The sequence below is a fragment of the Lontra canadensis genome, unplaced genomic scaffold (assembly GCF_010015895.1).
Source record: "Lontra canadensis isolate GAN:19392208 unplaced genomic scaffold, GSC_riverotter_1.0 scaffold10, whole genome shotgun sequence".
NCBI classification, from domain to species: Eukaryota; Metazoa; Chordata; class Mammalia; order Carnivora; family Mustelidae; genus Lontra; species Lontra canadensis.
Genome location: NW_022631004.1, coordinates 24,633,584 through 24,649,428, shown reverse-complemented (window position 1 = coordinate 24,649,428; position 15,845 = coordinate 24,633,584). Strand labels below are relative to the sequence as shown.

At 44.3% G+C, this 15,845-nt stretch overlaps 1 protein-coding gene across 3 annotated transcripts in view; it reads left to right on the top strand.

The window, feature by feature from the left end:
* Window positions 1-15,845, top strand: part of DOCK5 (dedicator of cytokinesis 5) — a 213,840-nt gene that overhangs the window by 77,687 nt on the left and 120,308 nt on the right. For all 3 annotated transcript variants that reach the window (XR_004382447.1, XR_004382446.1, XM_032855782.1), the window contains exons 3-5: window positions 1,897-1,937; window positions 6,719-6,774; window positions 8,623-8,719. Coding sequence is in view for 1 of the 3 variants with exons in the window: in XM_032855782.1 (XP_032711673.1) it covers window positions 1,897-1,937; window positions 6,719-6,774; window positions 8,623-8,719 (194 nt within the window). In the remaining 2 variants the exon portion in view is untranslated. The remainder of the gene's footprint in view (window positions 1-1,896; window positions 1,938-6,718; window positions 6,775-8,622; window positions 8,720-15,845) is intronic.

Sequence of the window (15,845 nt, the reverse complement as noted above, 5' to 3'; positions counted from 1 at the left end):
TATGGGTTTTACACAAACCACAATTTGGAGGAGACTTAGGAGGTAAAGAAAAAAAATTTTTTTTTTTTTTTTTCAAAAATGACAGGTTTCGGAGGCATAATTCTGTGATGAATGGCTGCGCAAAAATACTGTTTATGCAAGTACAGAGACATTTTTCTCTGACAGTGGAGCAAAGTCCAAACTGTTACATCTTGGTTTTGTAGGACACAGGGAGATGGAAACTGCTTGGAAAAGACCATTGTTTCTCAGCTTGCCTGCCCCTCCTCCACCCCAGGAGGAGCCTGAAGCCAGTCATTCAAGCAAAGGCACTTCCCAGGGGCAGCTGAACTTGCCAGCCACGTCTTGCTTGGTGTTCTTCTTACACCTGACTCTCTCCTGCACTTTGGCATCTGAAATTGGGAGCAATGTTTCCTGTTCAAATAGCTTTTTCTCAGCCATGGGCCTTGATAAAAACCTGCAGTGATTTTACAGCATAGTGTCCTATTCTTTCCTGATACTTAAGAAAAAGGAAATAGCAAAATTCTTTAAATTTTGAATACTGACAGTTTAAAAATTTGTGAAAGTATTCTTAAATTTCTGTTCAAGGTAAATTCAACTTTCTTCTTCTTGTAACATATCCAGAATAGGTTATGTGTTTTTTTTTCTGGATGATTTCATGTAGAACAAATTACAGGACGGTTCTAGAACCCTATTGGCAGATGCCTTAATTTTCTAATAGGTGATCAATAAATGCTTAATATAAGTTATCTGTTTATAGATTGATTAAATTGTATACTCCCTTTACCAGATAGAGGGTGGAAAAGCATCCATAGGTGTATGTGTATTTATTGAAATTTTTATAAAGAAATTGAAGACTTTTTTTTTTTTTTAAAGATTTTATTCATTTAGGGGCGCCTGGGTGGCTCAGTGGGTTAAAGCCTCTGCCTTCGGCTCAGGTCATGATCCCAGGGTCCTGGGATCGAGCCCCATATCGGACTCTCTGCTCGGCAGGGAGCCTGCTTCCTCCTCTCTCTCTCTGCCTGCCTTTCTGCCTACTTGTGATCTCTATCTGTCAAATAAATAAATAAAATCTTTAAAAAAAAAAAGATTTTATTCATTTATTCATGAGAGACAGAGAGGCAGAGGTAGAAGCAGGCCCCCTGCTTGAGCAGGGAGCCCGATGTGGGACTCAGTCCCAGGACCCCGGGACCATGACCTGGGCCAAAGGCAGTTGCTCAACTGACTGAGCCATCCAGGTGCCTGTGGAAGTTGAAGGCTATTTTTAAAGCCTCATCAAGCCAACAAATTTTTTTTTTATTGTCAGGGATGTGAATAGCATTGCCAAGAATTGTTTTAAATATTCTTTTATTATTTGTTTATTTCAACTCTTTTAGGTACAAATATTTATGTATGTAAGATTTGCCATTCCAGTTTAAAATTCTTCCAGAAGAGTGGTTCCTTACCTGAGAATTTAGATAAGAGAGAGACTATAAATTATTTTAAAGTATTTATTTTCATAGTATAGGGTGATTTGTAGAATGTATATATATGGATGAAAGACCTTCTTCATTCATGCAAAAACGTTTACTGAATATCTAAGGTATTAAAATATTAAGAGATTGAGCTGCCTTCTGTCTAGTTTGTTTGTTTGTTTGTTCTGTCCTTTCTCCAAAGGAGCAGAGATGAAACGTGGTTCTGTGTGAATTTTAAATCCTTTACCTAAGAGGAGAACTAAGCTCCAAAATAGATCTAGATTTCAATTGTGTACTCAACCAAAATATACGTATTCTAATTAGTCTGCTAATTGCCTCTTGGATTCCGTCCCAGCATTCCAGTAGAGTAAGAGGATGCATTTTGCTCCTATCTTTATATTATCTCAGATAACATAAAAGATTGTGTTTTCTTATTCCCCGGCAGGTTGGTACAGAGGATATACCCTCCAGAATAAATCTAAAAAGGTATGGTTTCTCATTTACTTTGCCTGCTAGCTTTGTGTTATGCTACCTGGGCCCATTTTCTGCTCCTTGCTGCCTCTAGACCTGGTTTGTGTTCTGTGGGATGGCTGTTGTTTAGATCTGAAAACAAATTCTCTGACCTCAATGTGTGTAAAATCGCACAAGTCCCGTGGACCACATTTCCTACCAGCCAACTTAAGGGGGAAGACCAGAGTTGAATTCACTCCCCAGGTAGGGCCCTCGCAGGACTTGCAGGCTTGCTGTTCCCTGCCCCTGGAGCTCAGCAGGGTGGTGATGCGATGAGAGTGTTATTGTTGATTATCTCCTTTAGGGGAACCCATGCTGCTGCTTGGTTCTTTAGCTCCCCAGTGCCAACATCCCAGAACTAAAGCATCTCCCCATTTCTACTGGAGTCCATCCTTTGTTATAAAATGATAAGCCAGAGTAGTAGTTTTGAAACTGAACCTCATAGCCAATCCCAGTAATACATCATGAAATCAACATCAGGGGTTATGGTTAATCACCATCTTCCAAAAACTGAAACTCCGAAAAGTAGAAAAGAAAGTAGAAAATGGAATGCCGTGAAAAATACTGTCTCATGAAACTTTTGTGTGAGGTGCGTATTTTTTAATGTATTTAAATTACATTTTATGCATAGTTAAGGACTCGGTTGCCATGAAAATGTATCTTGTCATGGGCAGAGAGTTTGAAAAATAACTGACCCTAGCAGGTTCCTCTACCCCGTGCCAAAACTGCTCATCATCAAGCTAAAGAAAATCTGTTAGTTACGTTAATACCCCCTCAGTTAATTTTAGGTCAGGTCAGGCCTTTTCCTTTGACGCTGCATTCTGGGGCAGCAAGGCCTGTCAGCACTTTGTTTGAAAGAGAAACGGGGTTGATGGGACCATCACTTTTCACAGTTAGTTCACATGCAAAATAGCTAATTAGGAGAGGGGTAAGAGAAGCATTTTAGAATTTATCAAGAAGTGAGTGAAAAACACACACACACACAACAAAACCCACAGTTCTTAATTTTCAAGCATGGCATGAGATACAAGTAATCTGAGCACACAACTCTTGAAAGAGCTCAGGGCCCAGAGAAACCCCTTTCTACAAGGTTGTAGTCATTAGAAATCAGCGTTGTTTGGATCAAGTTTTCTATATATTTGGATCTGGAGCCACTATTTTGCACATTTACATGTCCACACATGCAGCTTGTTAACGTTTACAGTTTGAAAATCTACCAAAATAAAGGAGTGTTTGCTTGTCACGTGAGTATCAACTCCCACAGTTTGGTCTTTTATCCCTCCCCAAATCCTGATGCTGAATTTTTCTGCCCATGGTTCAATTCCTACATTTTTTCACCTGTTTTCATTTCCAACTTAACTACTTTGATTTAATCTCTTGCTGACTTCAATTTCTCCAGGCCTTCAAATAGTGTCCGAGGACAAGGACATTCTGGCGTGAATAAGAGCGTAGTGAGACAAAAGCCTTTCTTTATTTTAGGATCCTTGTCCGTGGTTTATAGATACTCCTGCTTCATAGTTTGGTTAGCCCTACCTTTGTTTATTTTACTCATAATTATAGAAATGATAAGTTATTTTGAAGCATGATTGGAGCTAACCATTTAGAAGTTCTGAATTTATTAAAGAGCAAGAAGACTTATTCCATTTCCGAGTCTGCTTAAAAAAAAAAAAAAAAGTCAACTTAAAAAAAATGAACAAAACCCCATTCTCAGGTAAGATCACATGAACTTAAAGAACAAACACAATTCCTGATTTTTAACTGGTGATTGTGAATCATGTTGAAGCAAGGTCCCTGGCCACACTTTTCCCTTTCAGAGAGCTACAGTATGTAAGGATTCTTTTTGCACATAGACCTCGGTTTCTAAGGCATCCTGTGATGTCCTAATAGATCAGAATCTATCCAGCTCATACCCTTGTTGTTGGCTTTGAAAAGGAAATAGCATGCTCCCCGAGTGTGTTTTTAGTTTTGTTTGTTTTCATTTCCTTAAAACCCTTACTTAAACTTGAAATCTCACCCTTAAGAAGAATTATTTCAGGAAGAACTTCTTTTAGTTCTTGATATAGTTCTTGATAATTCAACTTTGTAATTCAATGAAATGATAGTACTAACAAGGATGTTGCTTTTACTTGTTGATTTTTAAGTTGAAATGTCTTCCTGGTGGAGAGTATCAGGAAGCATCAAGGGAATTTAGATTCAGTCGTCATGAATTATGTTCAGCTTCGACACCCTTTCATTAAGAGATCCAGCCTGTTTGAAATCCTCTCCTAATGCTGTTTTTTCCTGCATTTGCCTGGTCTTTGGGGGAGGAGCTATTTGAAAGGCCTATTATTTTAATGGAAATTTTTGGTGTCATTTATCAGCAGACCTAGTCATTTAGAGTGGTGATAAAATGCACTAGTGGTTTTAGGAATTGAAGAAGCTCAGAGCTTTGCAGAAACTGATTATTGATTCTGGCAGGATTGTGGAAGTGTGGATAACGGCAGTATCTAGAAAGTGGTTAGATATTTTTTTTTCCTCAAGTGAGTAGGTTGCATTGAGAAAGGAGAATCAAAATTGAGATAGGCTATAAATTAGTAATCTATCCCCCAGGTTTTTCCTGCCTTTCTGTGTGTCAGATGGGAAGAAGGAAGGAAAACTTCTCCAAGGCTCAGATTTACTAGAGCAGTTAAATGGATGTAAGTGGACATATGTTGTCATGGAAGGATGGGGCCTGCAAATAACAGGGAGGTAATGGAACAAAATAAATACTCTCTTAAGATGAAAGTCCTTATGTCTGTACATTCAGTATAAATTACCTGCTTGGGTGTTACAAATGCTTCTATCTTGGATTTCTCCCAATTATTAAGAGACTAGTAATCAGATTAAAAATGCACAAAAATTTTAATTCGTCCTTTACCTTCTTGATGAGAAAAGTTTTCTGCAAGGATATTCCCTGGGATAAGCAGTGTTACCTCTTATTTTAACCTCCAAGTGTGGCTTCTTAGAGCTACTGCTTTAAGTGGCTCATCATTTACCAAGTGTCCACTCCCCATTTCTTCCCAACCCCATCCCTGGCCACGCCCATTCTACTTTCTGTCTCTGTGGATTTAACCACTCTAGATCCCTCCTACAAGTGGAGTCGTAACAGTATTTGTCCTTTTGTGTCTGGATTACTTCACTTAGCATCATATCCTCAAGGTGAGTTCTGGACGAGCAAGTCTGGTTCTCCACCAGGATGGCAGTCAATAAGACATTTACCTCCAGATGGACAGAAGAAACACCCAAAGTTCCTTAGACACCCTAAGCACAGATCTGGAGCTTCAGAACATCAGAAATTAGGCCCCACAGGAATTACACCTACATTTGAATTTTTGTTTAACTGTTTGATCAGTTTTCCAAAATCACTTTGAATCCTGCCCCTGTAATGAAAAAGGTCAGTGTCATCTTGCCTCTCTGTGTATTCTGGGTCTTATCAGTAACAGATCAGCATAGTACTTTCTTACTTACACACCACATGCATACCCCTTTCTCAAAGTGAAGAGGGGAAGGTAATGTACTTTTTTGGGCGCGGGGGGCGGGGTTTCCTGCCTGGCTGGAAAGGACAGTCATTTTGCTTTCGACTCAAGCAGTGACAAGATGTTACCTGTCATCACCAAGGCTGGGAACAGCTCAGTCTCAGATTTTCTTTCTGTTTCCTGTTTTATTGGCAAAGGGCTAAGATGGAGAAAGAAGAGTATTAGATAAATAGAGCACATGAAGCCGGACACAAGACTGACGCCAGTAGCAGTGAAATAGTTTTCTGTCTCTGGACAGATTAAGGATCACTGCGTACACACACATCTTTGACTCAGCCCCCACGTAGGAAGGTCTTCCTTTCCCATCTTTGTGGTCAGTCCCCCAACAGAGAATGCGCGCAGGGTCGCACTGACCTCCGCAGGTGCAGGGCTAGGAGCAGTCAAACCAGTGGTACCCGGTAAATAGGCTCTTCTCCTCCCTCTGCTGGTCTGGCATGCAGCGTACCCTAAAAGAACAGCAGTGCCTTTTCCCATGGCGTTGCCTCCATTTATCCATGAGGGTATCACACAGGTAAACAACAGAAGCCATTGGCATCAGGAAAACTCAGATCCATGACTTGCTTTCTGTAATCTGATCCTCACTTCTTCAGTTTCTACTGACCCAGTTTCCAGGCTTTCTCTTAGGCCCTCATGGGCCTTAGTTTCCCCACGCGCAACATCGCAACAGTGATGTAGAATGGCCTCTTAAGAACATAGACTGGGGAGCAATTTGAGACTGGCAAGTGCTAAAAATAACCAGATAACTAGTACCAATTGATTTGGGGGCGCATTTGGCTTAAGTGAAAGCGGTGAGAAGGGATTGTTTCGGAAAATCACTGTAATTTCATGGGCCACTAGGTACACAGACGTTCGGGTCACTAATTATGAGAAACCCTTTCAGGGCAGCAGTTCATGGCATTAGGATCTGGAAGGGTCTAGTTGCTGGCTGTCGAACCCCTTACCGTTACTGCAGCCCTGAGTTGGTCAGGACATGTTTGCCCCCTTCCAAAGCACTTCTCCCATGCTCTGTGAACCCCGATCTTCATTTCTATCTTTCCAGCCATGCTTTCAGGGAGGTGCAGTCAGTGTGGTCGGGCCCTAGAGCCTGACCGCACACTCTGGTGATGGCCCAAGTATCCTGTCTCCTCACTCATTCCCGGTGCCGTGTGTGCTCCTTACCCTGAGGTTTTTACAGCCATATAACCGATGTTCTTCTCTCTGTAGGGGATCTTCCCTGAAACTTACATCCATTTGAAGGAGGCAACCGTGGAAGACCGAGGGTAAGTTCCCGTCCCGGGAAGACCCCTAAAAGTGGTGGATGTGTGAAATGATCATTAAAGAGTTTCTCGTGTGCGTTACTGCTCTCATCTCATCAGTTGCCCTTCTCACAAGGAGAGAGACGTGAATACGAGCTTTATTCCTGAGATGATTCCTTCTTTCATAATCGCTCCTCTCTGGCATCCTTCCCCAGGATAGTAAAGACAGGCAGTGAACGAACGGAGGCCCCCTGCCTTCCTCCTGCACTGTGCTCACTGAGTTTGTGTGCACACACACACAAACATTGGGCACCCTTTCGCTGCTAGGATTTCCAAGGGCCCCCAGTTTGGCAACTGTGGGAGAGAGAGGAGCAAGCTGCCTCCGGCAGTGATCAGCTCTGGAGCTTAGACAAGTCCGTTAGCCTTATTGCCCCTTGGGCTTTGCCCATACAAATTGGAGGACATAAATCTGGCCGTGCGCTGGTCGAGAGCTTAATGTGGAATGATGAAATTATGTGTGTGAACGTGCTCTGCAGATGAAATCCATTAGGTTTTGGATATTCTATTTTCTTACCCACCTTACCGGTTGTCCTGGACAGTGACTGCCTCTGTGGAGACTGAGGAGGAGTAAGACACTCAGCCTGAGGTGGGAGAGAGAGGCTGCTGGGTTGGTGATCCCCCGGGACAGAGGAGGGAAGGAAAGCCCAGAGCAGGACTGGAATGCCAGGGTTGCTAGAGAGGAGAATGGATCAGAGTCTCGCAGACTCAAAGAGGCAAAAGAACATTTTCAGGTGTAAGTTCTACACCTGAATTTTATAGATGAGGGGTGGAGACAGGCCCAGATTCACCCAGCTCTTCAGTGGCAGAACCAAGACTGGAAACCAGGTGTCCTGGCCACCTGGAGAAGCTTTTTTCCAGCGGGCCGTTTCCCGGGCAGCCTCCGCCATCACTAGCCGCAGCCATGTTGGAAGAAGGGCATGTAGGAAGGCGTATGCCCACTAACTAGGGTTGTCAGAGAAGAAGGCAAGGTGCTCAGCTACATTTGAAATCCAGATAACAACAAGCAATTTTTTATGGTTAGTATGTCCCAGGTATTTCATGAGTCATACTTCTACTGAGAAGTTATTTCAAAACAAACAAAAAAAGAAGTTATTTCAGGCCATCTGAAATGCAGACTTAACTGGGCATCCGGTAGCCTTATTTAAGTCTGGCAGTCCTACCTCTCTTTCCCATTTGTTTGCTTGCCCTCACCTTTTATTCATCATGAAAATACCAGAGGACTGATGGGAATAAATGTCGGCCCTGCCTTGTTCTGAGTCTCCTGTGAGCCCATGAGGAGTATGGTAGAGAACACGTTTTCAGTGCAGTGAGGCAGCAGGTGAGAAGAAAATCGAGCCCCATTCCATCAGAGGGCAGAGCCTTGTCCCCACCAGCAGGTCCTGTGTGAGATGCCCAGCCTCAGGACCCTCGTGCCTTGCACACTTTTCCACCCACCCTCCCTAACGAAATGGCCACATGGCAGAACCAGCGAAAATACTGGGTTTGGGCCTCCATTCCGGGAGTCACGGAAGCCAGCCAGGCTCAGCAATTGCTCCTGTCAAGATACCAACTGGGGTGGTCCCAGCTGGGCTGATGGCTTTGTTCCCTCGCAGAAGTGGTTTATTTTGAGAGCTGGATCAGTAAGCCCCTTCTTTTCTCAGAGGCTTAGGTGTAATAAGGTCCGCTCAACAAATTTTCCCACAACAGATTCGTTGTCTTTCCAGCTGGACCACCCCATGCCTGTCTTTGCCCTGTGGGGAATATGAACCCCTGTCAAGAAAAGCAGGGATGGTCAGCCCAGAGTAACACGAGCATCTCTCTGGTTCTCCGTAGGCAGCATGAGACTGTGATTCCTGGGGAGCTCCCGCTGGTCCAGGAGCTCACGTCGACGCTGCGAGAATGGGCCGTCATCTGGCGCAAGCTCTATGTGGTGAGCTTTCCCGCGGGTCTTGGAGCTATCTGTTCCACTGCCGGGTCTCAGCAACACATGAGCTCTCTGCATGGAACAGAGTGCATGTTAGCTGGACCATACGTGGCTGATAACCAGCGGATTCTCATTGTCCTTGAGTAGAGTCACTGATGACATGGGATGGCAGAAGAAACAGTGGGACAGGCTCTTAGCCTCAACGTGTATCCTGGGGAATAGAAATTTGTCAGTGTTTTGCTGCTCAGCCACATGAGGACTCCCAGGAGGACGGCAGTCTTTACTTTAGCCAGGCTTTCTTACAGACTCTGCAACTTGAGTGGTATTAAGCCGTGGTCTGAGGAGTCTTTCTTTTCAAGGCTGACTCAGGGTATCGTGTCTTACAGTAACATAGTCTTACAGACCTCAGAATGCAAATAAGATACACCAGCTCAGTGGGAAATGACACAGGAAGTAGCACATTCTTTCCATGATAAACTGTAATCACAAGTCCCGTGTAGGTTTGCAATTAGGAAAAGGTAGATCTGGCTTTTCATGTTATCAGAGTGAAAATACGTGGGCAGCTGTCTTGCAAAAGGCCAAGAATGCTCCAAGTCCCCTGGAAGCAGCTCTTTCCTTGACAGTGGGATGCACAAACACCTTTTTCTAAAGTTCCCTCTTTCCTGGGGACCTAGAAGTCACTAGGTCCTGCCTCTGTAAGCATCTTCTCGGGCCGACCAGGGATTCCCAGGAGGAAGGTATATTATCTTGTTCAATGCGTGAATGAGTGCAGCGAGGGAGTAGACTAGACCCGATGGCCTGGAAGCCAGTTTCTTTCCTTTATGTGACTTTGTTTATCTAGGCTTTTGTTCAGTCATGTGTTAATTCTTCATTTGGACTCTCGAAAACCAATCTCAATAACTTGTGAAGAACACCTTCCTCTAGACCTTTAGTACCAAAAACAGTCATCAGAAGCTCAGTCTAGCATGACTTCTAAGAGTTAATGTATGATTTCATTTCCATCCTGGGCTGTTGTTACCCATGATGGATCATAGCAGCAGAAATCACCAGCCCCTTTGGTGGGAAAGTACAGGATTTTTCTCTGCCTGCCCATCTTTCAAGGCCTATTTCAAGTTCTTCCTTGTAATGTAGCTTCTAAAACAGCAATACGTGATGTTTCCTTCTGGACTTTAGGAGCATTTACTGCTGGGCCCATCATCTGGCCCTTGGGGCATCCTGGCTCGTAATACAAGTGATCTTTTGATCTCTGTGTGTGTAATTGAGGAGAGAGCTACCTGTGAGTTCTTAAATCTCCGGGACAGACGTGCTGTTTTAAGCCCTTTGGCCTGCATCGATCATCTGGCACCTCTGTTGAGAGCACTCTCTGGTTAATTGATTGGTTAGCGGCGGATGCAACAACTCTGATAGATGAGGAATGCACATACACGAGAGCTTCCTTAATGCGTTCTCTCTGGAAATTAATGAGTAGCGATACATACTTGATAGTAAGGACTGGGCAATGAGATTTTTAAAGTGGTAATGTTGGGGCATCTGTGAGGCTCAGTCCAATAAGCATCTGCCTTTAGCTCAGGTCGTGATCTCAGGGTCCTGCATTGAGTCCTGCTCTTTGCTCAGCTGGGAGCCTACTTCTCCCTCTCCCTCTGCACCCCCACCCCCTGCTTGTGTACGCCTTTTTTCTCTCTCGCACTCCCAAATAAATAGGTAAAATCTTTAAAAAAAATTATCCACTTAAAATGGGGTCATTATTAATCATGACTTTGTTGGGTTCCTGTTCCTAACATACTGACAGTTCACTTCAGGCAGAATTTCTGAACTTTCTCAAAAATTGGCATCAAAGTAGCAAACCTCAGAATATTATCCTTCACTGGGTAAAAGGTAAAAGGACCCCAAGTTTGTGGTTTTCACCCCCCGCCATGATTTCATTAGTGTTTTTGTTTTCTAATTCTGTAAGTTTGTTCAGTTCGCATAAAGATAAATACCGATTTTACTGAACCACATCAGTACTTGTGTTTCTCTCATGCCTTTCCTCCCTCAGATTATGAGACCAGGTGTTTTGTTTTATTTATTTGTTTATATATTTATTTATTGAGAGGGTAAGAGAGAGCACAAACATACACATAGTGAGGGGGAGGGCAGGAGGTGCGTGTTAGGGGCAGAGGGGGAGACGGAGATCAAGTTTCAAGCGGGGCTCAATCTCACGACCCTGAGAGCATGACCTGAGCTGAAATCAAGAGTCAGATGTTTAACCGACTGAGCCACCAGGCACCCACTGTTTGATATTTCAGGACACGTGTAGAATCTTAGAACCTCCACAGTTCTCTCCAACACATTTCCTAGCTCTCTCCTTTTCAATCTGTGCTCATGAGAAATGTCTGTAGCAGATCCAGAGCCTTATGTGAGAGGAAAATGCCATCCACTAACCAGGATAAGCCCAGCTGTGTAGACACAGGTAATTATTCCAGACAGGAAAGACATTTGGATGGCTGTGACTTAATTTTAGCAGCTGCACTGTAACCTTGTGAATAACCATAAATATGTTTTAAAGGGGGGAGGAGTTCTTCATGCTAAAGAGAGGAGAAGCCACTCCTCCAAAGCAGAAAAAGAAATGCTGACCATCGCCATGTGCCTTCTTTTCCTCTTTGTTATATTAGTATTATTTTGTCCCATTTAGTTGTCTTTCCTGGTGGTGTTGGCTTTATGCCAGACTGTGGGAGACAAACCCTGAACTAGAAATTCGGAAGCTTGGCGTCTCATCCAGGCCCTGTCCAGCAAGCCCCATGGTCTTGGGCAAGTCACTTGATGTTTCCAGGTATTGTCTGGATTCTGCCCATCGTGTGAAAGCGATGGAAAATCTGCCTTGTTGACCCCATGGGGTTGTGCAAGCATGAAGAGAGGTGCTGGCTGTGAGGTCATTGCGCAGACGGAGCATCCAGGACTCTGCACATGGCATTCTTGCTGCCGTCTTAGCTTGAAACAGCAGCCGCTCTGGATGTCCTCCCTCTGGGCTTGGCATCCCTCTGACCCGGCTTGGAGACTCTGAAGCTCCCTTGTGTGTGCTCCCTGCCCTCCCCCCCAATCCAAGGCCACTTCCCTTGTCTTTTGTTATCATCTTAGGCAGAGTGGCCTTGAGTGCTCAGTAAGCAGGCTAAGTGTTTCTTAGATGGATAGTGAGCCTCCTTCGTTTAGGCTCAAGTTCGGGAGGCATGGATCATTCCAGCAAAGAAAGGGGGAAGCCTGCCAATGCAGAGTGCAAGTTCACAGTAGTTTCTGGCTTCATCTATACTGCTCGTCCTCATTTGGAGCCTCTTTAGTGAGTGTGTTTTCAGGGGTGATCCGGAAAGGGGGAAACAATATGAATGAAATGTGGTCGCCTCTTGAAATGACAAGACTGTGGACACTGAGGTTAGATAGGCAGCTGGTTCTTAAAGTCTGACTTGCTCCTCTGCTTGGAACATACTCATATATTCAGAAGAATATAGCATACCCAGTAATAGTTACTGCAGACAAACACACTAAAACAGGAAGAACTCAGATCCCGAAGGCAGGGATTTGGGTCCAGGGTAGGCCACTAGCTGATTCTGCAGCCTGAGACGAGTCTTTTGACCCCTACATTGCACTTCCCTCACCTGAAACAGTAATGTTGTATATGCCCTGCACACTTGCTGTAAGGATTCAGTCGGATAATCTGGATAAAACTTCCAGGACAGTGCCTGGCGCTTTGTCATCAAACTGTGACAGCCCCTGGCTGTCCCCAGCACTGTCTTCGTGTAAGAGTTCAGTGATGATGGGAGGTGTTAGAAGAACAAGACTGCACAGTAGAGTTCTACCCTGAAGTTGGTTGAGGGTGCACCCTTCAGCTTGGGGCTGATGGGCGGGCTTGCTTCCAGCCCGGTGTGAATGTAACCGCTGTATGTCAGTGGTTTTAAGCGCTCTGCCCGTTATTCTCTGCTGCCTCTCGGGATCATTCGTTGTCCCCAGCCTGGGAAAGTAGATCCAGTGAGCTGAACTCTGGCCTTCTTTCCCTTCTAGCAGCACATCTTCCTTGTTCCATACGAGTTCTGCCAGCCAGAAGGGCGAATGAGTCTGCATTGATTTAGACATGATTGGACTAGTGTAATACCCAGACTTCCTTCTCACTAACAATCCAACTATACTTTTTGAATATGCACGAGTCTACATCCCACATTATGTTTTCTCAACAATAATCAGGACTTGAAAACTGACAAGTTAGAGTGTGTTTGTGGGGACAGAAGGAGGAACATTTCTGAAAGAGGGACTGTCCTGGGAATTCTGAGATAAGTGGTGATGTTAAACATACTCTATAATTTCTCACCCCAAGATTTAACTCAGTGCTGTTCCCCCGCCTTCCAGTTGGAGAAATGGTTCAATGAGTTTTGGCTAGCGAGGCAGTGTTGTTCATATAATTTTGGGACACTTTATCTAATCCTTTTTCCTTACAGAAAAGAGATACGAGACAAGCCTGGTGTGGAAGGTGGTTTATATGTATTGTTGAATCAAGTGAACATAATTGCTAAAATGTAGTTCATAGAATGGACTGATCTCCTCTCATTTATTTATTTTTTGAAAAAGAGGTATTTATTAGAGAGCACATGCCCGTGAGTAGGGAGCGGCAGAGGGAGAGACAGAATCCCAAGCAGACTCCCCGCTGAACAGGGAGCCCCATGCAGGGCTCAGTCCCACGACCCTGAGATCATGACCTGAGCTGAAGCCAAGGGACGTTCAAATGACTGAGCCACTCAGGTGTCCCTGATCTCCTCTCATTTAAAATTCACCAGTACAATAAAACCTTGAGCTAGTCTGTAGTTGTGTAAAAATCTGGAGGGGAGAAAGTGCCCATAACTGAGGGTGGGGGTGGGGAACTTGCCAGACACAATGAATTGCCCTTCTTCCCATCATTGCATATCCACGCCGATTAAAGCTACTCGAGTCTAATCTTTCTGAAGGGGTGGTTATTATGGGCTGCTGGAGCATATGCTCTGAAGTGTAATTAAGCTGGTCTCATGGTTGGAAACCAGCATCTGATTGCTTATTACCAGGGACAGAAAATTCCCATAGAAAACTCGGTCTTGTCCGGGCATTCCGTCTGTGAGTGGCGAATCCTGCTTGGGTCTGGCTCTCTTGTGAGAGACAAGATGAGAGGTGGCTGTGACCCAGGACAGGGCAGGGGTGTCCTCTGGGTCCTTTTCCAGTTTTGTTCTGCCCCCCTCATGCTTGCTTGCCTCTCAGGATTCCTTGTGCTACATCCTGAGGCAAAATGGTCTTAGTAGAATCTTTGCTTCAAAAATGAAGCCTTTGCTAGTCAAGCAAGGAATTTTTGCAGCAAAGAAAAGAGGCACTAGGATAGAGAGGAGGAGTGTTAGGCCATGTGGATTCCCTTTCTCCCAGAGTGCAGTGTGGCCCGAGGTCACACACGGGAAGCGGACACTGCTCCGGACCCCAGGAGTTAGAGATGGGAGTCACTGCAGAGAGCTCTGCCAGGTGAAATTGGATGGGAGCTTCCGAGCGGTAAGCGCATCCGAGGGAGATGGTTAGAGTCGGAGCCAGTTAATCAGGAAGTTGCTCGAAGGAGTAATTAAGTTTAAGGTCTCCACCATAGACTCACAGACGCTCAGCCTGGGGAATGGGTCTCCGACTCAGTCCCTTTGTTTCACCGCTGGGTGTATCTCAGCCAGTTAATGACAGAGATAGAGACAAAGTCCCATACTTGCTGTCAAGCCCTTTGCCTCTACATCAAACTCTGCAGGCAAGAGGAAGGGTTGGCAGACAGAGGAGATGGGGAGGACCAGAGGAAAGTCTTTTGACTGTCTTCTGCATTCTTTGGGAAAGTGAGGGATAGAATCCAGGTTTTCTGACACGAGGGAGGTGGTGCCGTTGTCCCAGTGGTCTCTAGAATTTCTGAAATATGCAGTGGAGGCCCCTTTATCCCTCTTTGCCATTGCTGAAGGTAAAGCTGCTTTTTTTTTCTTCCTTGTGAGTTTGTTATTATCTTTAGAAATCCTTAGAGAAAGAGCATGCTATTCAGAATAGAAATGTAAAAAGTGAGACCTTTGAGATCCCCAAGTGGAAAAGAGGGAGAAATTCTAAGCAAGTGCAGAAATGCCGTTACTTTCTGGTGGGAGAACATTTAGATTTCTCTCGTACATGCTGCTGTAACTGAAACTGAAACCAGAGTGTGTTTTACATTGGAACTGTCAAAATTTGTTTTCAAGTCCCTGGATTGTGCTGACTTTTGCAGAGACAGTCAAAGAGATTATTAAATAAATTCCCTTCCCTCTTAATTATGTGACAGTGGCTGCTAGTACAAAAATGGTTGGGATTAATGGTAACAGAGAAGGTTCTCTGCAACAGGCAGGCGCGGGCAGTGTAGGATTCAGGAAGGAAGACAGGAAGGGGGGGCGCGTGATGGGAGAACAGATGGAGACACTCAGGTCCTTGGCTCAGGGTCTTGTGAGGAGTGCGTGATTTTCTCCTCACCTGTCCTCATGTGCTTCCCCGGAAACCCATAAAGTATCTGGATCCAGCTTTGCACGGAACATCCTACTTAGAACAGTTTTGGAAACGTGGCGATGAAATCCATTTCCTTCAAGTAGTGGGGAAATTGCTTCCTTTGGTGTGTTCCAGCTTGTCCATTCAGAATTCATTTGGCACAGTGACTCAGAAGAATGGCTGTCTTCATCCTTCTTTAGGGGGGATCTTGGCAAACAAGGCTGATATGAACAGGCAGTAATTAAATTACCTTGGATAGTGTCTAATATAATTGAGACCAAGAACTTGTGGACATGTGCCGCAAACAAAACCCTGTCTCTCAGAGGATTCCCTGAGTCTGAGGTCCCCCTTTTTCTTACTATAATATAAAGCCTAATATCTTCATTGAAATTAGAAAACACTTGAAAAAAAAAAAACACCTAAGTGAGAGCAGACAAATTAGTTGCAGGAAAGAAAAAAAGGATTCCCTTTCTGCCTAGCAAATTTTATGGACTTAATTTCTCACTCCCTCTTTTAATTCGAAAGAAAATGGAGTGGCAGTATTTTATACAGAATTCCATGGGAAAAAACCAAACAGGGTTTTTACCTTTGCTTATTAAAAAGGGAACTTTTCAAGTCCTGTTTT